At 38.7% G+C, this 24,625-nt stretch overlaps 1 protein-coding gene across 2 annotated transcripts in view; it reads right to left on the bottom strand.

Annotated features, from left to right (window-relative positions):
• Positions 1 to 24,625, bottom strand: part of SBF2 (SET binding factor 2) — a 221,121-nt gene that overhangs the window by 64,221 nt on the left and 132,275 nt on the right. For both annotated transcript variants that reach the window (XM_079965647.1, XM_079965648.1), the window contains exons 9-16: positions 23,304 to 23,417; positions 22,721 to 22,798; positions 21,453 to 21,566; positions 20,224 to 20,352; positions 18,767 to 18,865; positions 15,895 to 16,099; positions 14,561 to 14,670; positions 12,908 to 13,057 (exon numbers count right to left, since the gene is read on the bottom strand). In XM_079965647.1, coding sequence (XP_079821773.1) covers positions 12,908 to 13,057; positions 14,561 to 14,670; positions 15,895 to 16,099; positions 18,767 to 18,865; positions 20,224 to 20,352; positions 21,453 to 21,566; positions 22,721 to 22,798; positions 23,304 to 23,417 — 999 coding nt within the window. The remainder of the gene's footprint in view (positions 1 to 12,907; positions 13,058 to 14,560; positions 14,671 to 15,894; positions 16,100 to 18,766; positions 18,866 to 20,223; positions 20,353 to 21,452; positions 21,567 to 22,720; positions 22,799 to 23,303; positions 23,418 to 24,625) is intronic.

The raw sequence follows: 24,625 nt of genomic DNA, 5'->3' as shown, positions 1-24,625 counted from the left end.
CAATGGCAGGGTTGCCAGACACCTGGATTTCCCCAGACATATCTGGAATACTGTAATTGGCAGCAGTGCCTGGGTGAAAAGCCGGATGTATGGCAGCCCATGTTGGCAGTGCTGTTTTTCCATTAAAAAAGGTTAGTAACTTAACCAAATTTTCACTGTTTGAAATATGGCAACTCTACACAATGGCAATTATAAAACAAATAGCACTCTTCCATAGGATCACAGAGGATGCACAAGGAATTTATTTAGCTCCCCCTATAAGACACACAATTTTCTTTATGAAAATCCCCACTGCTCTGAAGCTACCGCTGTTATTGTGACCACTACAGCAAAAGAAAAATAGTATGAGTAATTCTATAAATATTTGTCGCTGTGAGGAGCAGTGAACTGAATGTTACAATACAATAACCTCCCTTTGGAAATACATAAAATCTTGGAGTGTACATGTGCGTGTTAGGAAGTGAATCAAGAAAGATGAGTCTTAAATTACATGAAATCTTCCTAAAATTTTACAGTTATTTCCATTTGCTAGAGGATATGACATTGTAAAAAAGTACATAATCACTTCCCATAACTAGATTCTGCAACAATTTAGTCAATGTAGTAAAACTGCTTGCCTTAAAAAGAAAGGGGAAAACCCCTACTATGTCACAAGAGAACAAAAAAAAAAAAATCCCCTTGCAAAAGGAGGATTGTTTTGACATCTAGCACAATTTAGAAATACCATCTCTGGGCTTTCTGAATTCCCCAGACTGTTATGCAGGGCTAAATTTCTAACTCTTAAATAAAAATCATAGGAACTATGGAGAGTATGAATTTAAGAATGCATTGCTGGTACAAAAACATGTAAATTGGCACAATGATAAAAATACTTAAGAACATAAAGCTATAGAGAAAACAAAGTAATGTCAAAGAAACAGCATCTTTTTTATCCAGGTATAATTCTAATAAAAAAATGTGCCAAAGACAGGAGGAAGAGGCAAGAAGAAACACACTGCATTTTTCTATCTGGCATCCGTCTGTCTTGAGAGACAAGTGAGTACACCTGTGGGAGTGAAGTCAAACTGCTGCTTTAGCAGCACTGAAGAGACTTTTCTGCCCCTAACTTATCTCTACAGCATGTGCAGAAATTGCCTTCTTGGACCCACTATTGGCCTCGTCCACTCAATCTGCTGGAGCCGGTCTTCACATGAAGAAGTCCCTAACTCACTGAGGGTTTGAGATGCATCACCTACCCGCACCTACTTTAGTTGGCTGGTTGAAGCTGTTCCCTTGCTGTGGCTGCTATCACATGCTGACAGCCTCTAGCAGCCACAGGTGAGAGCTGAGTGCAGGGTGGTGACCGAAGGTGGACAAACGACCCCGGAAGGAGCATGGCCTGTCCCCCACCAGGATTGGTTTGGATAGTAATGAACAGACAACTAAACAGAGCACACACACTTCTCTCACCAGAGCCATTAAAGTAAAGTAGCACTTTAGGCTGTGATAAAATTGTAGTCACACCCTCTGAAGTTATTGATCAGGTTTTTCATTTATGTTAACCATTACCCACACAACTTTGGCAATGTATGTCCAAACCCCAGAGGAAGGCAAATGCTTTCTGGAACAGTTTAAAAAACCGGATGATGCAGACAGCCAAACAGATAACCCTATTGCAATACTGACCTCAGAAAGTTTCCATGCTAGTTTAGATTGTGGCAATATGAAGAAGATAAGTAGCTTTGCACAGCTGTATTATATTATAAATAATTGCTGAACTTCTGATCTACCTGATTGTATTTTGTTGTAAATGGCTCATTTATAGAGCTTAATCCCTAGACCTGCCCCAGAGAGACGTTTCCCCCCTAAAATGTATATATTTAAAAAGCTTATCCCTCCCCCTCAAATATTAGTTGGATTTGCTTGTTTTTAGCCTGGTACATCATTATTCTTCTGTTTTAAGGATCTTATATCTGATACAGTATAATAAAAATGCATATTGTTCAGGTTGAACAAACTAATTTATAAACTTACACATTGAACACAATAATTGAAATGGTTTTAGAAAACTGAAGAGTTAATGTAACTCAGAATCACATAACTTCAGAAGATTACCAGTTAGGAAACTGTATTTGCAACGGAACCATATAACAAACAGGAAGTTGGGGCAAGCCCTATAGTCAACAATTTTTGCCTCCCTTGCAGAAATAAATTGCATTTCATATTTCATTCATTGCTGTTAGTCTGAACTTTTCTTATGAACTTGACCTGCCATCAATATATCCTCTGCCCAGTTCCCCACTCATAGCTCGCCCCCCTTTGGTTCCTGCCTTTGGAATGTTTGATTTATCTTGCATACACTTTTCATAAAAGACACGTCATATCTCTCTCCTCCTTATTCCATCTTCTTGCACTTACAAAATTGTGGCTCAATTGTTCCAATTCTGCCTCTGAGTACAGATGAATGGATTTCTCCAATTCCATCCTGTTTTTATTCAACTTCTGTATTATGCCCTGGGGTTGTGCTCTAGGTGCCTTCCAACAGGACAGGAGAATTTCAGAACACTGATAACAGATTTTGCTTTGGTTCAAAAAAGTAAATACAAAATACCTACTTCCCTAAAAGACAGAAAAAATTTCCCAAAGGAATAAACATTCAAGTTGCATTTCTCTAGAAGTGTTCTAAAGCAGAGTTAAAACAAAAGATGGTACCTCACTTCCACTGAAAATCATGCTTATTCTGTTGAAAAGAGAGAAAAAACTACTTCTTCAAGAACATACATATTTTCCTTTTTTTGAGCTGTTTATTTATTTAGATTAAAAATTGTATTTATTGCATTATTGTTGTTGTTGTTTAGTCGTTTAGCCGTGTCCAACTCTTCGTGACCCCATGGACCAGAGCACGCCAGGCACACCTGTCTTCCACTGCCTCCCGCAGTTTGGTCAGACTCATGTTTGTGGCTTCGAGAACACCATCCAACCATCTCGTCCTCTGTCGTCCCCTTCTCCTTGTGCCCTCCATCTTTCCCAACATCAGGGTCTTTTCCAGGGAGTCTTCTCTTCTCATGAGGTGGCCAAAGTATTGGAGCCTTAGCTTCATGATCTGTCCTTCCTGTGAGCACTCAGGGCTGATTTCCTTAAGAATGGATGCGTTTGATCTTCTTGCAGTCCATGGGACTCTCAAGAGTCTCCTCCAGCACCATAATTCAAAAGCATCAATTCTTCGGCGATCAGCCTTCTTTATGGTCCAGCTCTCACTTCCATACATCACTACTGGGAAAACCATGGCTTTAACTATACGGACCTTTGTTGGCAAGGTGATGTCTCTGCTTTTTAAGATGCTGTCTAGGTTTGCCATCGCCTTTCTCCCAAGAAGCAGACGTCTTTTAATTTTGTGACTGCTGTCACCATTTGCAGTGATCGTGGAGCCCAAGAAAGTAAAATCTCTCACTGCCTCCATTTCTTCCCCTTCTATTTGTCAGGAGGTGATGGGCCCAGTGGCCATGATCTTCGTTTTTTTGATGTTGAGCTTCAGACCATATTTTGCACTCTCCTCTTTCACCCTCATTAGAAGGTTCTTTAATTCCTCTTCACTTTCTGCCATCAAGGTTGTGTCATCTGCATATCTGAGGTTGTTGATATTTCTTCCGGCGATCTTAATTCTGGCTTGGGATTCATCCAGTCCAGCCTTTTGCATGATGAATTCTGCATATGTTAAATAACCAGGGAGACAATATACAGCCTTGCCGTACTCCTTTCCCAATTTTGAACCAATCAGTTGTCCCATATCCAGTTCTAACTGTAGCTTCTTGACCCACATAGAGATTTCTCAGGAGACAGATGAGGTGATCAGGCACTCCCATTTCTTTAAGAACTTGCCATAGTTTGCTGTGGTCGACACAGTCAAAGGCTTTTGCATAGTCAATGAAGCAGAAGTAGATGTCTTTCTGGAACTCTCTAGCTTTCTCCATAATCCAGCGCATGTTTGCAATTTGGTCTCTGGTTCCTCTGCCCCTTCGAAATCCAGCTTGCACTTCTGGGAGTTCTCGGTCCACATACTGCCTGAGCCTACCTTGTAGAATTTTAAGCATAACCTTGCTAGCATGTGAAATGAGTGCAATTGTGCGGTAGTTGGAGCATTCTTTGGCACTGCCCTTCTTTGGGATTGGGATGTAGACTGATCTTCTCCAATCCTCTGGCCACTGCTGAGTTTTCCAAATTTGCTGGCATATTGAGTGTAGCACCTTAACAGCATCATCTTTTAAAATTTTAAATAGTTCAGCTGGAATATCATCACTTCCACTGGCCTTGTTATTAGCAGTGCTTTCTAAGGCCCATTTGACTTCACTCTCCAGGATGTCTGGCTCAAGGTCAGCAACCACACTACCTGGGGTATACGAGACATCCATTTCTTTCTGGTATAGTTCCTCTGTGTATTCTTGCCACCTCTTCTTGATGTCTTCTGCTTCTGTTAGGTACTTTCCACTTTTGTCTTTTATTATGGTAATCTTTGTACGAAATGTTCCTTTCATATCTCCAATTTTTTTGAACAGATCTCTGGTTTTTCCCATTCTATTGTTTTCCTCTATTTCTTTGCATTGCTCGTTTAAGAAGGCCTCCTTGTCTCTCCTTGCTATTTTTTGGAACTCTGCATTCAATTTCCTGTATCTTTCACTATCTCCCTCGCATTTTGCTTGCCTTCTCTCTCCCGCTATTTGTAAGGCCTCGTTGGACAGCCACTTTGCTTTCTTGCATTTCCTTTTCATTGGGATGGTTTTAGTTGCTGCCTCCTGTATAATGTTACGAGCCTCCATCCATAGTTCTTCAGGCACTCTGTCCACCAAATCTAAATCCTTAAACCTGTTCCTCACTTCCACTGTGTATTCATAAGGGATTTGACTTAGATTGTATCTTACCGGCCCAGTGGTTTTTCCTACTTTCTTCAGTTTAAGCTTGAATTTTGCTATAAGAAGCTGATGATCTGAGCCACAGTCAGCTCCAAGTCTTGTTTCTGCTGACTGTATAGAGCTTCTCCATCTTTGGCTGCAGAGAATATAATCAATCTGATTTCGATGCTGCCCATCTGGTGATGTCCATGTGTAGAGTCGTCTCTTGTGTTGTTGGAAAAGAGTGTTTGTGATGACCAGCTTGTTCTCTTGGCAGAACTCTATTAGCCTTTGCCCTGCTTCATTTTGAACTCCAAGGCCAAACTTGCCAGTTGTTTCTTTTATCTCTTGACTCCCTACTTTAGCATTCCAATCCCCTATAATGAGAAGAACATCCTTCCTTGGTGTCATTTCTATAAGGTGTTGTAAGTCTTCATAGAACTGGTCAATTTCAGTTTCTTCAGCACCAGTGGTTGGTGCATAAACTTGGATTACTGTGATGTTAAAAGGTCTGCCTTGGATTCGTATCGAGATCATTCTATCATTTTTGAGATTGCATCCCAGTGCAGCTTTTGCCACTCTTTTGTTGACTATGAGGGCCACTCCATTTCTTTTATGGGATTCTTGCCCACAGTAGTAGATATGGTCATCCGAACTGAATTCGCCCATTCCTGTCCATTTTAGTTCACTGATGCCCAGGATGTCAATATTTATTCTTGCCATCTCATTTTTGACCACATCCAACTTACCCAGGTTCATGGTTCTTACATTCCAAGTTCCTATGCAATATTTTTCTTTACAGCATTGGACTTTCCTTTCGCTTCCAGGCATATCCGCAACTGAGCGTCCTTTCGGCTTTGGCCCAGCCGCTTCATCAGCTCTGAATCTACTTGTACTTGTCCTCCGCTCTTCCTCAGTAGCATGTTGAACGCCTTCCGACCTGGGGGGGCTCATCTTCCAGCGTCATAACTTTTCTATGCCTGTTGTCTTTGTCCATGGAGTTTTCTTGGCAGGGATACTGGGGTGGCTTGCCGGTTCCTGCTCCAGGTGGATCATGTTTGGTCAAAACTCTCCACTATGACCTGTCCATCTTGGGTGGCCCTGCACGGCATAGCTCATAGCTTCTCTGAGTTATTCAAGCCCCTTCGCCACAGCAAGGCAGTGATCCATAAATTGCATTATATTTAGCACCAAAAACAAGCATTTGCATGTAATACAGGAGCATAATTTATATAATTAGCCAGTTCGCATAAAAAGCACATTAGGCCAATCAAATTAAGCTAAATCGATTAGGCTAGTGCCAATTGGACCTTCCTCCCATTAGAAACAGCAGGTACAGAGTAGCAATCTGATTGGGATAATGGCAAACTCAAAGGATTAAAGTTCCCTTCCACCCATGCCATGGTCTTAACCTGACTTCCCTCACCATATTGTTCCCCCACCCCACATGACAAACATCACATGGCCCTGAGAAACAGCACACTTGGCAGAAATACTAATGACAGCTAACCAATAAAAAGTTGAGGGGCTTATTAGTGACATTGATTTTAGTTTAATTTATGAATATCAAACATGCACTTTAATTTTGGATTCAGAGTCTGGGGAGACACACAATAGATTGCTCTTTTTACAGAATAATACAAACTCCATGACTTTTCTCCTGTCAACACTATCATCACAGTTGACAGACATGTTTTAATGCACTATATGGTTGCAGAAGCCAATTCTATGTTTTTATAAATTTCTATATAAAGAAAACATTTCATTCTTTATTGACATTTTTAAGTTTATCTAGAAGGAGAAGACAAGTTCGGCATTTAAAAATAATCTTTATAAAGAAAACATTTCATTCTTTATTAACATTCCACATTTAAACTGAGATTTGCATGCTGCTTCAAGTGTAAGTGATACGAGTAGCACACACACTTTTACTTTATATGGAATTCATTGCCATTTAATAGTAATATCGGCACAGATCATTTTCTTGTGTCTTGCCAATCTATATGTTTTCCCACTTCCCACTGTGGTGAAAGAACCCCTGCATCCATGTCTCCGCTTACTTACCCAACTACTATGCTCTCTCACTGTCACCATTTCCCCAGATGTAGCTGGTGTAGGATGAAGACTTAATAAGCAGAAGGGCAACAGTCCATGCACATCCTTCCCAGTCAATCCCCATTCTTCAAGTCACCTACAGCTTCAGCTGGAGTGAGAAGCTCCATTGGAGAGCTCTTGCAGTTGCCTAGTGTGATAGCTGTATCCATATTTATGGTCCTTACTTCCTCCCTACACAGATAGCTTTTAAAAACCTAGAGCTATTTACACCTCCTGGTACTCTATGGGAAAGTTAGAGGTGCTGGAAAAGCACCAACCATATTGTTTTATCAAGCCATGATAGAGAGTAAAATGTCATTTTAGTTTGACTTTATTTTTGAATGCTATGTTCATTAAATGTATTAATTTCATAGGAAAGCAGTAGAAGTAGAAACTGTCTTATTACATGTGAAATTAAACGGATTGCCTTCCAAGGGTTTCTAAGCAAAAACCACAGCTTGAAAACAAATAATTGAAATAGCTTCTCAATGATTCTTGAACATTTTGCGGATTACGACATGGCCCAAATGGAGATGTCGTTTATAACAGTAGTACACAAGTTTAATAAACAATATAAAATTATCTAAACCAAAAGGAATCTAATTAACATAAGTAAAACTAAATGTAGTATTTGTTGTTTGGCTAATGTATTTGTTACATACAACTTTTTAGACAAACAGTGGTTAGGAACAACATATTAAAATAGGGAGATGTGCAGTACTAAGAAAATCTAGCAAGAAATGTAATCACCTGCTTAGCTACTTTAGGTATGTCCACTGTGCTCCTCGACCTTTTTCAAGAAGACCAAGCACTAGACCAAACTCATCTGGGCTAGTGGAACTGGCAATATGTTTCTTTAGATCCTGGCCTAAAGACTATGATATGGTTCCCTTCATAGAGTCACCAAGATCCTTTTAATTTGGAAATCCAGTTCCTTTTTATTAAACTACTGAGCACAACCACAGATAAAAATGTTTCACCAGCCTCTTCAATTCAGATGAAACCATGTTTCCCCCATACTTCTTGGTAACTTAAGAGTAGCCTGATCCAGCAGGCTCTTCTTATGTTCTTAACAATTAGAAGAGTGTAACATTGAATTCCGCCCTTTAGTCTAAAAAAATATTGTGAAGAAAAGGTACATAGACCTATTATAGTATATGCATAATTGTTCTGAATATAGGGTATTTGATTCATAGTTTTTTTTTAAATTCTCATAAATGTCTACCTCCTCACACTCAGCCAAGCAACGGAGGTTATCAGACAGAAAACATCAACAGAAATTCTGCTCTTAACACACTGCATATTTTATTTGCTATTCTTTCTATAACTGGGGTTTGTTTTTTGGCAACATGGGAGAAACTGGTGAAAACCATAAATAGTGATTTAATCTAACTGAGCAATTTTAGCATCACATTAACTTTAATCCCTAGTTAATGCACAAAGAATGAAAATATGCTAACACATGACAAGGCATAGTAATATGATATATGCAAACATCTCAGGTGAAATGAGGCATGAGGTATGTCAAATTTTTCATTCAACAAGTCCTTCTGCTACAGTTATCCACAAAACAGTTTTATTGCTTGAACTATTCTGCTGAATGCATGACCATTTGAGAAGTTTGATTTATAAACAGCATAAAATGAAATTTCATTTATTCTCCTAAGAAACCAAGGTGACTGTTAGCTCTCAGACTGAATCCTTCTAGACAAAGCCTTCTTCCATTGTTTTTATTAAAAGTATTTTTATCCTGCCTTTCTACCAAAATATACTTAGGATGGTTTAAAAAGGTATTTAAAATCAAAGAAACTCATACCATATTTACAGAAATGACCAAATAAAAATGGGAAAAGGCAGAAAAAATACCTAAGAGAATAAACAGCAGCACCCAACTAATCATACAAAAAGAAGTAGATGGTAAGTAACTATAACGTACTATATTTCCAAAGAAAAAGGTGTTTGCTCTCTGCTGGAGGGAAACTGGCAGGTCCCTGGGGAGATAACAGTTCTAAAGACTGGAGACAATAACCAATTATGATGATCTGAGTACTGGGCAGCTTGCTTTTGGAGGATGTGGGCCTTCAAATATCAACCCACATCTAAAGGCTACCCTTGCCCATGTCCGGGAGATAAGAGCTCATTCTGGCAAAGACCAGATAGGGCTGGTAACATGTTTCTAGATATATTACTTCAGACTGCAGATAGGAATTCACATGGTTTAAAGACCCTCCATATCTCTGCACAAACAGAACCAGGTAATGGACAGAAAGGTTTTATCCCTGGCATGCTAGTTTTTATGCAAGGGGGTGTTCTCATACAAAGGAAGATAACAGTTGTGTAAGTCCCAATGTGCATCCTGAAGTTGTGTAGGCCAGACACAGTTTTGCCACCTAATCTGCACTTTTGTGAGAAGTAGGCTTAAATGACTCTAATACAGATGTTCACCAGTCCTTGGCTACGAGCTTTTGCCACTTCATAAAATTCTGAACTCAAACTGCAGGCTGCATTCTGATTTTAAATGTACCATGTCTTTGAACTGTGCTCCATTTGATTGTCCTTCTATGATAGTTATGAGATTCTGTGAACATCAGCTGAAACAAGTGAGCAGTATCAATCATGGGCAGGCAATTCCCAGTAAGCCTGCAATACTTTCTCCTTTTCTCCTCGGAACATCTACGTTAAAACAGGCTAGGACATCAATGATTACTTCTCTGTATTTTAAGTGTTTGCTGCCAGCATCAATTCTCTTAGAAGAAAGCACTTGGTTAACAAACCCTTGTTACAGCTTGGGGTTTGTCTGGAATGAGACAAACCATGAGCCAAGGTTCAGATGATATGCTAAGCCAAATCATGGCTTGGTTTAACAATGAAAAGGACAAGGGAAGAGCAAAGCAGATGTTAGCATAGTGTGACTTAGCATGATATGTAAAGTAGGCCTGTGTGTAATTCTTTACTCGGGAGTATTTTCATTATGATATTTTTTTTTAAAAAGTTCATAGCAAAAGTTCTTAAAGTGCTTTGAAAATTCGCTGTTGTTGATTCAAGAGGAAATATTAAAACCTCATTATGAAACTTGCTACCCAACCATATCCAACCACTGAAATATCTTTGCTGCCCATTATCCTTCAGCACTCATAATAATAACCTGGTTTTGCCATTTTAAATTGTTTATGTATCTGCATGTGGACAAGCCAGTAAGTAGTCAGTTAATGAATAATGAGCACAATATTGTTCAATATAAATGAGACAACCTAATTAAGAGCAAATGAGGTTGAAGCCACTTTATCCCTCACCTGCGAAGGGGGCTTGTTAATCAGTTGCCTTTTTCCTGTCCTTTGTGTTCTTGTGCACTTTTTAGGGCTTGATGTTAGAATTCCTATCTATAGTACCTTAGGTATGTTACTGGATATGTAGGTAGTCCCCATGTAGCCATTTTGTAGTATGATCTGTTATGGTAGATGATGGGGTTCTGGTAAAAAACCAAAGGAAATCATGCAAGTCTGGGCTCACCTCTGATCTGCAGCTCTGGATCAAATCTATTTTTCCAGAGATATTTTACTTATTATTCACAAATACCAAAGAGCAGAACTGTCTATAAAGAGTTTTGGCATTGGTCTTTTAATTGACAACCTCCCTGCAGGCATCTTGAAAATTAATAAACAGTTATAATGAAACTGCACATTAAGGCAATGATCTTTGAACTACAGTACTATGCAGGAAGAATCCAAAGGACTCCCCTGGGTAAGAAGCATAGCATGAGCGGGAGGAGGTTTGGCAAAAAGAAAAACAGGGTTAGGCAGAACTTTGAATATTGTAGTCTTGCTTGTCTGATGTTAATGTTGGTGTTTGTTTCATTTGAATTTACTGTTGTGGTGCTTCTGGGACGGGGTGGGCAAAAGATGAAAATGAATAAATGAGAATAGACTGCAGCTCACAATTATATTATGATAAAAATGCAATTGGACGTTGTGATTTATTTTGTTTAACTTGAATGCTGTCTTAACTTGCACTTTGTTTAATTTGTGTTATGGTCCTCTCTTTATTTTACAAGTACTCCAAAGTTGACGTTCTCCTACATGTTTTTGATTCAGTGCTCTATGTACTGTTAATTCCTTTCCCATGTAAAGCATATTATACAGATACGGTAGATTAATTTTTACAGCCCAAACACACTTTTCACTTTCCACATTCAAAGATTGATTTTGAATGGGCTGTGAATCACAGTTTATTAGACATAGTCTTTTTACTGTATTATTATTATCCTGGTATAATAAAGTCAAGTGGTGGTCCCTAAATATGACAAACATATCTGCTGGGCAAACTTTTAAAAATCTGTGAAATGCAATATTATATATGATTCTATACACACATATAGGTACTATGTATAACTAACTGTGTTACTGTATATAATTATATTTTCAAATGACTTTTGTTGGGATCCTTTTGGGAGCAGTCAGTGAGGGGGGATGGTGCTGCATACCTGGCCTCCCAGCTACTTACTGGGAGAGAGGGGGGTGAAGAGGTGGAGAGATCTGCACTGTGAGATGCATTGGTGGAGACAATGTGGTGCTCCTGCTCATGGGCTCTCACAGTGCCAACTTCCCTACATACTACATGCTATTCTATAACAATTTTAAGGAAATCAATAATGATGCATATCCTGTCACCTTTGGCATTTTTAATGAAATGCAATTCTAGTGTTTATTATATAACACAGGCACCTTTTCAGAATGATTCCTTAGAGAAGTAAATATGGAACATTTGACAGGTAAAATTTCATGTGGGTTTTTCTAGTTCCTGGCCACGTCCTCAGACACCCATGTATATTTTACAATTCATAAAGTAGCTGGCTTAGTTCAAACTTCTTGGTTTAAAGTAGCCATATTTTAAATGCATATTTAGTATCAACAGTTATCCCAATATTCCAAATCCAAGAAAGCTTCATGAGATAACATTGCTTTTGAGTAGCAGACAATTGCACAGGGGGAGTTCTTTGGGTTTGTCATGAAGAAGCTTGAAAAAGAAAATAACCCTGAAATCAAAATCATAAGCATTCTGAAGAAAGTTCTTTTCTACAGAAAAATACTCATGGGTCAAAGAAAAACACAGTTATTAAAGTTTCTGAATAATTTGATTCAATTCTGCTAAATATTTTTGTATACTTCCATAACCCAAAAATTTGGTCTCTGCCATGAAATTCTCTTGCTCTTGAGTAATACCAGGGGTCATCAACCTTTTTCAGCCATGGGCTGGTCCACCATCCCTCAGACCATGTGGTGGGCTGGACTATATTTTGGAAAAATATATGAAAGAATTCCTATGCACCGCAAATAACCCAGAGATGCATTTTAAATAAAAGGACACATTCTACTCATGTAAAAACACGCTGATTCCCGGACCGTCCGTGGGCTGGATTGAGAAGGTGATTTGGCCACATTCGGCCCCTAGGCCTTAGGTTGCCTACCCCGATATAGACTTTAGTGCAGTAACTCCCCCCCCCCCAGCTACTTAAAAAAACAAACAAACTGATGCACTATTCATCACTTGTAATTTCTCATTCACTATCTAGTAGTAGGTATAGTGTAGAAAGCATTCAGGTGCTATAAAATAAACAAACCAAAACAAAGCTATGTGTTAGCAACAATTTGAAATGTAAGACAAATGCTACCAAAGAAAGATGGAACCCTTGCTGTCTTCCAGGGAAAAGAAATGCTTCACATTTATAGTGCAAAAAAAAAAAAGGTTAAGAGTGATGCTCAGACCCCCAGGAGCAAAGTTTTGTAGGAAGAGGGAAGAATGCTAAAATATCACCCTGCTAATTATAAATGGCAGTTATAATCAGTTAATTGGAAATACAGCAAAATATACAATGCAATCTAGTACCTCACACACATGAACATTTGTAGTCAGTAAATTACAAGTTGAAGCTAAAAGCAATTTTTAAGTACCTGCAAAGTACAGTTCATCATCCGTACAATGTAATCGAACTGCTGATGATCCAGTATAGCTCGATTTTGCTGAACATGTAGGCTTAGTTCCTGTGTCAAACATTGCCGTGCTGCTTTTCCTTTTAGGGCTCTCAGTGCAGCAGGCAGAGTCTATATAGAGAAAAATGTATTCCAATTGCACAAAACATTAGTTTAATTGAGTTCTTTACTAATACTTGGATTATTTGTAAATAAAGTAAACCAAATCAACAAAGTCTCTAAACGATCAACATTTAAGCTAGTGATAGGTTTAAACTCTTTAAACTCTCCCAGATTTTCATATACAGTGGAACCTTGGTTCTCGAACGGCTTAGCTGATGAACAAATTGGCTCGTGGACACCAAAACCTGGAAGAAAGTGTTCTGATTTTTGAATGTTTTTTCGGAAGCCGAACGTCTGGTGCAGCTTCTGCTTGAGTGAAGGAAGCTCCTGCAGCCAATCGGAAGCCACACCTTGGTTTTCGAACGTTTCGGAAGTCGAACGGACTTCCGGAATGGATTACATTCTAGAACCAAGGTACCACTGTATTCCTATTTCCTAACCGAACAACATTTTCATCCTAAATTATAAAACTGAATGAAATGTGGGGGCTTAGAGAAGGAACTTCTTGGTTGTGGTCTCAAAAGTTAAGGAGTATGCAACATACTGAGACATGGCAGTGCCCAGTCTTGTAGGTTTTAATGAATGTGTGAAAAGCACTGCTCTTTCCACAGACTTTAAAGATGTTGTATAAGTAGTCATATGACTGAGGGTGGAATTCAACATTGTGCTAGGGAGATTGTTCTTCATCAGAAGCATTTCTGTTTGCCCAATGGAATGATTTCCCATCTCTTTCCCTTATGCACTCTTTCCAGAGTTTCTACTGACCCTCTAGAGTAGATTTGGGTGTATGCAGAGGGAAGGCAAGTGAAAATAGTGCCAGTAGGAACCCTTGTGCTGGCTTCCACTAGTAGAGTGGGTTAATTGATCTAGCCCTTAGTTCTTTAGGACATTGATTTGTTTGTATTAATAAAATAAAGGCAATATCCAAAGATGCCTGCCTGCTTCCACAACAAAAATCTATTTGCACAACAGTATTTCCTGTTTCTCTTCTCCCTGTTCCAACCCTTCATACCTTCAAAGTCTGTCTCCAGCTTTGAAGTAAGGGAACAAACCAACCTGAAGCTGGAGACAGACTTTTAGGGTATGAAGGGCTGGAGCAGGGAGAAGGGAAACAGGAAATACTGTTTGGACCTGATTGTTCACTGGGTGGAAAAGAAGAAAAATTACTTGGGTGGAGTAGTGACCTCTCTGTGTATAAGGTAAAGAAAAACAGGGAAGATTTGCGGGGTGGGTGGGTTCCATGTACAGAAATGTAACAGAGAAGGGGCAAACAAGAGGGTGAGGTAAGATTCCAATTTTAATTTAGAGTAAAAAGGAATCCACATATTCACATGCACTGCCTCCACCCTAACTGGTACCTCAGTACTTTCAGTCTGATACTTGATGAAGAGGACAATGAATAAATGAAAAAGGACTACAATCTGGCAGTAGTAGTAAAGAGGTCAATCACTTAACATGTATGAGTTTAACTTGGAAGTACTCCTCAAATAGTTTAGCAGAATTTTTTATTACCTTTTCAGTCTCCAAAATTTTATTTTCAAATATAAAAGAGATGCAGTTTCTAACAACTTCCAGCCTTTGTGCACTGTTGAAAACCGTACTTGACTTTTCTACTATGGAAACTAACAAAGAAAGAAGTAGAAACATATGTGAAACAATTTCTTGTAAAAACCATCACTAAAGAGCTATTGCATTAGAAACATTCCTAGAATAACTCCTAGGGTATCTTTGTTTTATTTTGCTACATTTGTCCTCATTAAATGCGCAGAAGAACACAACCCTATTAATGCACAGTCATGTCTATCATATTGATACGTGGGCAGACTTGACTGACATTTCCCCCCCAAAGAGGAAAACTGTGCAAGCATGTCAGAATTTAAAATCCATATGAATTTGGCAGGGAATATTCAGGAGCAAGAACAAGCAGAAATCTGGCATTTTGATGATCAATTTCCCCTGCAAAACCCTTGTGAATTATGGGTTATACTCCTTTACGGAAGTAAGATACCTGGGATTCCAGCAGTGGAGAATTAAAAGGGATTTGGGGGCCAAGCCAGGGCAAATAATGAGAAATGCCATTGGCTTTTTGAAAACAATGGCACCCTGGGGATTCCCCTAGCAGAGAAAACTGTGTCTTACCATTAGAAATCCAGCATGACACATGGCCCCAAATGAACAGCTCAGGGCCCATGCCAAAGTAGGCACCCTTATTTCAACCACCGTATTACCCAAATTGTCAAGAAGGCAGTCCTCAACTGCTGAAAACAGTCTAATATGTAATAATGACTCAAGTTAGTTAATGCACTGATGATGGTAAGGCCAAATAGAAAAGATGGCTGGCTAACTGGTATAGCTATTATGGCAGTGGGGAATCCATTAGCAATGCAGAACCCTGCACACACGATAGGCTATGTAGCGAATACTTCCGTGCTTTAATAGAATAACTGTCAGCTCTTGTACGTTGGGTGGGAGGATCTAAGCACCTCAGAGGAGGGTAGGACACAGACCTATTCAACAAACTAATATGAACACAGAAATATTTATTTTGATACCACAGAGTACACTTATCTATTTTCTTAAAGCTGCTACTTCCCATCACATCAAAATATATTCCACAACCATAAGAACTCATAGATATCTAAAGATAGGACTACTGTTAATGACAACTTTATTCTTATCATTAAACAAGTCAGTGGTTTATTTCGATGGCTAAAGTGTTACTCCCTTCTTAACTGTGAAACCCACATCACTGTGAATCAATGTGGGAAAACGTATGAAAATATCCACATTTATCCTGTCAGGAGAAATTGTTACAGCAGAATTAAACATAGGGTGGCTTCTCTTACCAACAGGTGGGCCAGCAGGAACAACACATTTCCTTTCCACACGAGAAGCAGGTGGTGCACTTTGGTTCTTAACCAAACTTTCCTGCATTAGATCCTGAACATGATTCTCATTAATCTTGGGGAAAGGAAGTACATGAACTCGCAGGTGAGATCCTTCCGTAGGTCGTGGAACTTTCTGGAATGCCATGTGAGGATTTGGATTCTCCTGAATTAAAATAAACACTACTTGAATTAAGGTATTCAGTACTTTCTATCAATATTTTATAACAATACAGAGTATCATCTTGGTATCTAAACCAATAAAAGACTTATTTGACATATTATTTCACTTAGCAAAAGCGTGGAAGTGATTGTGTAACCCTAAGAGGAGTATCAAGCCTTCACTAGTAAAAACTTAAGCACGTTTGATTTAAGCATGTGCATAACACATAAAATAAATTAAAGTGCTCCATTTGAATGTGCTTCACTTTGGATTGAGCCCAAAGTATTCTTTTGTGTTTCAAAAACACCAAGTTTGTAGCTTATTGGAAAGTAATAAAACTTTATGCACTGTCTTTGTGTAGAATTTTAAAATGACTAATGCTCCATCACAAATTCATGTAACTGTAATTTTTCAATGTTCATTTTTATAAGATCAACCTTTAAAAACAAAAAACAAAGTTGTAAGACAAGGCTAAGCTTGTATAATTCTGAAACTGAATAGATGTGCAATCCAATCCTCTTCTATACAGCACATGCAATTTTCCAAAATGATTAATACTAGTTCACAAAGCAAAAATTATACAATGTAAAAGTATGTACACTGTGTTTTTATGCTGCAGTATATGAACTGTGGGTAGTCCTATAGTCTTTATGCTATAGCAAAACATTTCTGTTCTCACTCCCTACAACTTTTATGTGGTTCACAACAATAACATAAATTCACACAAACTATTTTTATAACAGTGTTGATTTAAAATTTTAGTGCTAAAATACAATCACAATACATTGAACCCAGAACATCACATCAGCTGGGCATACAATAACACTTAACTGTTCTTTCAGACAGTGTTTATTTAAATTATAAGCCTCATTTCAAGCTTATTTACACAGAAAAGCTCTCACAGGGGATTTTAACCTCACCTCCTTTTTCACTTTTCCATGTGTGCTTGCAACAAATCTTTGACACACACTATCTCTACAATATTGTTTATACAGCCACTCATCTCACTTGTCCTTTTCCATCATTTGATTTTGGCCTTAATTTAACACACTGCTTCTGTTTTAATTTTGTTTACATGAGTAATCTCATCATAAGTGATTCTGTAAAGAAGTCATTCAGTCTCACACTAAAGCAACACTTTCCCCAAAACAGCACAATAATTAAACTCATAGGAACATGCAATGGCCATTCTGAGGCTGTCCCCAGACATCTTCTCCCTCTCTCAGATTTTAATCACAAATGGCACAATTCTAGCTATCAGAAATTCAGTGGTATGGTAGAAAATATGGTGTTAATGAAGGTTTATTCCCATTTTCCATTGTTGGGAACCCAGAGCTTAACAAAAATAATGATGAGCCTTTGTCTCATCCACATACACACACCTCGGCTGGAAAGTCTCCAGAAACATAAATGTAACAATAATGATATCCTACAGATCACAATACATCTGCTCCGTTGACACACAGAACAACAATAGCTGTCATACTTTCAGTATTGAAGTAGTTCTAGGGTTGCTCAAAAATGGCATTGGCTCTGGTTAGTAAAGTCAAGCAGAAACTATTGTTCCAAGCAAGAAAGTAGAAGCCACAGATACACAAGTAAGGGGACTAGTTTTATCTTACTCTATCTATATGGCTCCCATTTCTGGGCATGGTTTTGGTTGTTGCGTATCTGACACAACTTAAAAGTAAGTGGCATATTTCAACTAATATTAAGAAAAGATACCTTGAGTTAGATTCAGTGTAAATGGGTCTCCAAATGCAATAATCATTGCAGTTAAGTTATACAAACAAGTACCGTATTTTTCGCTCTATAGGACGCACTTTTTCCCCTCCAAAAATGAAGGGGAAATGTGTGTGCGTCCTATGGAGTGAATGCAGGCTCCCTGGCTTCAGCAATAGCAACGCGAAGCCTCTGAAGCCTGCGCTCCGGAGGCTTCGCGTTGCTTTCGCTGTAGCCAGGAGAGTCTGGTCTTTGAGGCTGGCGGTGGAGGAAAGCAGCGCTTCCCCCCACCGCCAGCCCCACAAGCTCGGTTGAAAAGCTCGCAGGAGCCGCACGCTCTTTAAAGGGTGTGCAGCTCCTGTGGGCTTTTGTGGGAGATGGGGGAATTCCCCCACCTCCTGCAAAAGCACACAAAAGCCGCACGCTCTTTAAAGGCTGCGGGCTTCTGCAGGCTTTTCTACGAGGTGGGGGAATTCCCCCACCTTGTAGAGAAGCCCGCAGGAGCCGCGCAGCCTTTAAAGAGTGTGCCGCTCTTGGGGGCTTTTCCCCAAGGAGGGAGAAGGGACTGACTGGCCGAGTCAGTCCCTTCTCCCTCCTGTGGGCTTTTGCGGGAGATGGGGGAATTCCCCCACCTCCCGCAATAACAGGGAGGTCTGGGAGAAGTGCACAGGCTGCGTGCAGCCTGTCCGCTGCTCCCAGAGTTGGGGGGGGGGAATCATATTTTTTCCTTGATTTCCCCCCCTGAAAACTAGGTGCTCCCTATGGTCAGGTGCGCCCTATAGAGCGAAAAATACAGTAACTATATGTATAGCTTCAACATACATTCAAGGCTAATTCTATTTAAATTTCCACTGCTTCAATGATTCCTATTTAAATTTCTACAGCTTCAATAATTTGAAGTGAAACATTATTCAGTGGCATTATAATATGTGAATGCTTTGTACTTACATTTTTGAACAGCTGGTCTGCAAGTTCTCTGACATGCTTTAACATTTTTGATGAATTGCTTTCCTCAGATTTAATTCTCTCTACTTCAAATGCTACCAACTTAAAGGGAAAAAAGGTTTTAGTTGAAAAAAATTAACTATTTTCTGGAGAGTAAAGTAACTCTTTTCAGGATCTAAAATAAAGTTTAGTATAATGAAGACTCTGAGAAACAGTCCTGCTGCCAAGGACCCCAAACCAGAAGCAGCCGCTGGCAGAAGACTGGCTCAGCCCCACTAGTCTACACAAATAGAGGCTTGGTCAGTCTGAGTCGTCCATTTTGGACATTCATGAACCAGACTTTGAGTTTGACATGGCACTCTTCAATCCAAGAAAGGACTTGTATGTTACATTATATGGTACTTTTTATTGTTGTCCACTGAAACACCTTCTGCATGCACTCGCGTTTCCCAGGATTCATATATGCTGGTTTATTGCCCAGTCATGAATTTGAAACCAACACTCCTCTAATGAAAAGACAAGTCTGTCCCATCATATTGCGAACATCGTGCAACATCTCTAATTTCACTTTTGCGGAAACAGACTCCAGAAGTAGGATATTATATTTGATAAACCATTTCTAATCTGGTAGTACAGTTCTTTAAAATAATATTGACAACTGTCAATTTATATAGCACATTTAATATGCTAAGCAATAGTATTATTATTATTCATTAAATTTCACTAGTCATGCCAGTTATGAAAACCCAACTGTTTTATTTTAAAAGCAACATTTGCCCATTCCTATTTCTTCTCTGCATTAACAAACTCTCATAAATGTCATACAGAAAGATTTGTAGGAGTATGTAAAACCATGTTATAATATTGCCATTGCAATTTTTAAAGATTCTAAACTGTCTGTAACATGCAGTAGTCACTTTTTATTTATTACAACAGAACTTGCAATATGTTCTCATGCATTCATTATGCCTGGGAATATTCCCACTGGTTCCACACCTTTTTTTAAGAACTTAAAATCATTTTCTTAAAAAAACAAATGCATTCAGCAGAAAAAATAGTTTCCAGTGAAATTATTTGCAGGAAAAAATGTAATGACTACACAAAAGGAGTGCTTCAGAGGTAATTCATTGCATAATTTTTCACAATGATATATTTCATAATGGGAAACCAGTGTGGTGTAGTGGTTAGAGCACTGGAACTTGGGAGACTAGGGTTCAAATCCACACACAGCCATGAACCTTGGGCTAGTCACTGCCCAGCCTACCTGACAGAATTGCCATGGGGATAAAAAATGGAGGGGGAGGGGAGAACCATGTATGCCATTGGAGTAAAGGTGTGGTATAAATGTAATACACAAATAATGTGACAAAAGCATTATTTTTATGACAGAAAAAATTGTTACAGAAATTTAAGTATGAATATTTTCTCTCACTTTCATATTTCTTTTAAAATGTTTCTACCTCATCAAAGAGATCACAGGATCTGTAAGGAGGACCTCTCTCTGATACAAAACCAGCAAATGCCATTCCATTCAGGATTTTGGTAAGAAAATCATTCTCAATCAAGCCTCTCTGGCCCAAGAAGGCTGCCTGCGGAAACAAGTAAATGTTAACCATGTAAACACATTTTTTCATATCATTGTACTTAAGAGTCAAAACAAGCAAACACAAAAAGATGGTTGCAATAGAAAGTAAGATACAAAAGCAAAGAATGAGCGCCTAACGCTTTTTATAAAACCAAACAGTGAACTTGCATAGCATCAAGGTTACTGTAAACAGAAAATTTTCCATCAACACACACATTCTCATTCCAAATATGTTTGGAATGCATTCAGAACTCTGTTTTCTTTCAGCAAACAAAATTATGCAAGGTAAAAGTTACATATTAAATGCATTTAACAGCTATGGGGTAAAAAACAACAACTAACTAGTACTAAAGCAAAATTAGGTGATGATACAAACATGAGCGTTTTCAATCTTGGTACTATTTGAGGGGTTTTTTGAACGACCTAATATGATGGCCCCCTTCCCCTTCTTCTGGGGCATTGGAGCATGCAATAGGACAAGTAAAGATGGAATGTGGATGGGGCAGACTTGTGCTATAGAAGGTCAGGGGGAAAGTCTGTTGGAAAAACAACTTGGCAGATGAGTTTTGCTTCATGCTCAATGTCCAGTTGAGGTCAAAAAAATCCCCCCCAATGGTCAAGTAGGCTAGGAAATGCTAGCTTGTTTATTCTTCCTTATTTTGGCTCACTTGCTGGAGCCATCTGGATTATTTTACAAAACTATTCACTGAATTGTGAATTAACATTTAATATAATACACATTATTCACTCCTAATCTCTGCTAGTTGCACATTGTTATCAATTGGATGGTGCATGTTAATATGTTGGAGTTTAATGAGTGTACAACTGTTGCTTTAAAGAGCAAAGGGGTAGACAAAGTCATCACCATTTCATTTTTTAGTTTAACTGCTATCTGTAGGCTAAAGTATCATTGTAATTATCATTGGCATGCAGAAAAAAACATATCAGGATTCAGCAAACTAATCTACAGTGGAGTATCAAACCACATCACTGACCTATGCAAGACAACTGCTGCACTAATAATTCTAAGACTTTTTTAACCTCTTAAAAACAAACAAAAAATGCATGATCATCTAGAAGCTGATAACTTAGCTTTGCTTTTACCTTGTGAAAGTTTATGACAGGTTCTGAATGAATCCTGATTAGCTGAAGACAAGATCTATATCCTTGGAAAAGCTGTGCAAATAACCTAAGAAAGACACCTCGCACTTCTTTATCCTGTGAAAAGACAAGCAAGTTGAGTGCAACTATCTCCTATTAAACACAAACTAACAGAAAAATGCTTCCTCTGTCTTTAGGCGTAACATACCAAGAGGCGCAACTGGTATGGTCAAGTGTAAAAGTATAAAATCCTTTCATATGAACTCCAATGGCCCAATAAAAAACAACAGTCAGAGTGTGACATCTTTGTAGTGAAGTTTAACATCTAAAGTACATTTTAGAAAGATCTTTCATTAGGTCTTGAAAGGTGAAAGATTTACCTTTCATTTAGGAATAAAAATGTTCCAAGCTTAGCCTAAACCAGAATTTAACCTATTTCTACTTCTGGACAGCTTCTTGCCAGAATGGATGGCATCACAAAGAGTAATACTAACAATGCCTGGGCTTTGTTACTCATACCTTCTGAGGTATTAAATCTACCTGACATTTAAGGATAAGGAAACATGATGATTCCAATCAGTCTCCTGAGCTCTGTCTTGTTCTCTGATTCTCCTGCTTCATCCCTTTGCACATCAAGAAAGTAAGTGGTGCCCAAGCAGGTGGGAAGTCCAGATTATCTGTATGAGCAGCAGTTTGGCTGCCAGAAGGATCTATCATCAGTAATCAACCCAGGAAGAAGAAGAGCACAAATCTGCATGTTGAGATTCCTGCACTGCAGGGGGTTGGACTAGATGGCTCTCAGAGTCCCTTCCGACTCTATCACTCTTTGATTCTTATTAGTTTTCCATTAAAAATGCAGTATTGTGTGTAAGTGGTATTCTGAATTTGCATTAGTGCTAAATTTCAACGATAAAAAGTACAATGCGGGCTTACATCAGAGGACACTGATGAGGTACTGTATAACCTCATAAACCAGTATAAAGATATAGGATGCTAGTCCTATGTAGAGTAGACGCACTGAAATTAATTGGTATGATGACCATTAATTACTATGTGTCTACTCTGAGTAGAACTTGGTTGGATACATTGCCTTGTCAGATAGTGCCTTTCAATTTAACAGCAATTGTAAAAATAATAATGTTAAAATGAAATTATGAAAAAATGTAATAATTATAAAGTATTTATGAAGAATACAGTAAAAGGAAAACCTTCATTTCAGGAAAAGCATTATTTTTTCTGTTTATTACAAAGCTAGAAATACTGGGTCTTACCAACATTTTGGAATGTGACAGAGCTGTTCGAGGAGGAGGAAATGCATAATCTGCTGTTTCCAAATCTGGATGTAAAACCTACAATTTTAAAGAACAAAAATTCAAAGGAAGCACTATGTTGGCAACATTTTCCTAAGTTTATTTTTCTTAATATAGACCCTTCCACAAACATATTTCATATTAAGCCTGACAGCAAAGGCTTGCATCCCATTTAGATCCTTACCTCCCCCCTCCTATGAGACTGAACAGACAAAAAGACTCTAAAAAATATATCAAGCAATGCCCAGTAAGAAAATAATTATAGCTCAACAATAAGCAACTCTCAACAATAAAGCAACTATTGGTCTTTTAAGTCTGTAAAGGGGGAAACAGGACAGACAGAGTTGAAGATGTATGTAACAAGGGGTATAAAACAAATAAATGTTTCCTTTACAATTTCCTGGTGATTCTTGCTTTGTTTTTATGCTTGGTCTATGGTGGTCTAGCATATTAGTATGAAATATTTGCCTCTTTATGTTATTTGTTAACAAACTGAGAAAACAAAAGTGATGCATTAAAGGGTAATATTGGAAATTATACTTACTAGAGAGAGGGCAGTTTGAGTCTGGTGGAGTAGTGGTTCGGGGAGCTGGGAGAGATGAATACATTCGGGAATTTTAATTGTACCACCATCCAGATCTGCTATAATTACATCTAACTGAAAGACAATGGCAAATGAATGAAAATGTTATATGAAATTTCACATGATGGATATGAACACAATTGAAATATTTTTTAAAAAAATCTCATGGGATGCCTCTTGACAACTGTGTTGTGACCTCTGGTTCTTACTCCCTATTTCAGGGGATGAGGTCATGAATTCACAAGGAGCATCAGCAGGTGAGAGGGAACTACACTGAAAACAGACCTAGACATCCCCACATCCATGAAAGCCCAGGTGTAAGAGAAGCCTGTTTTGCCAGCAACTCTTAGCTGCTTTCAAATGACCCCAACCCAGAAATCCCCCCCCCAAAATCTGCTGCAATGAAGTCAATGACTGTAAAAGCAGGCTAGGCCCTTTTAACTGAAGAAGCTTTGCTCATCTGGTGGGGTGGGGGCTAGTCACAGAGCTAGAGCTCTACTGAAGGCTCACTGTGGGTTTACTTGCTGTTGAAGCAACATAATTTGAGCTTCTTCCTCTGATGCTTCAGCCAGAGGTGCACATGGAGCTATCCAGGGTGCTAACTTGTTTTGTCTGAACATGCATCGTTGGAACCTGAACTTGGCTTGGCTTAACTTTGCCTCATTGTAACCTGAAATTGCTTTGCTGAAACCTGAACCCATGCCTAACTCACTCCTGCATGGACCTGTACCTAGAGTAAATAAGAACACCACCTGTAACAAACCACAGTTTTGATGATGTATTAGAAGCAAAATATGGAAACCTGTATCCTGATAAACAGTGCACTACTAGGGGCACAGTTGAAGTGTTGATATTGAATAGAACTGCAGCATGTACTCAACGGATTGATTAAATCAACTAAAACATTATTATTGACAGACATGTTTTAAAAAAACAGGCAGCAGATAAAAAATGTTAAGTATTTATCATAGAATAAATATCTCCTTTTCTCTATTTCACAAGAGGGAAAGGATCTACCAAGATGTTGCGTACAGTGGTACCTCGGGTTAAGTACTTAATTCGTTCTGGAGGTCCATTCTTAACCTGAAACTGTTCTTAACCTGAAGCACCACTTTAGCTAATGGGGCCTCCTGCTGCTGCCATGCCACCGGAGAACGATTTCTGTTCTCATCCTGAAGCAAAGTTCTTAACCCAAGGTACTATTTCTGGGTTAACGGAGTCTGTAACCTGAAGCATATGTAACCTGAAGCGTATGTAACCTGAAGCGTATGTAACCTGAAGCA

The sequence above is a fragment of the Podarcis cretensis genome, assembly GCF_951804945.1.
Source record: "Podarcis cretensis genome assembly, chromosome: 1".
Taxonomy (NCBI): Eukaryota; Metazoa; Chordata; class Lepidosauria; order Squamata; family Lacertidae; genus Podarcis; species Podarcis cretensis.
Note: the sequence above shows the minus strand (reverse complement) of the source record. Positions and strands in the feature narration are given on the sequence as shown.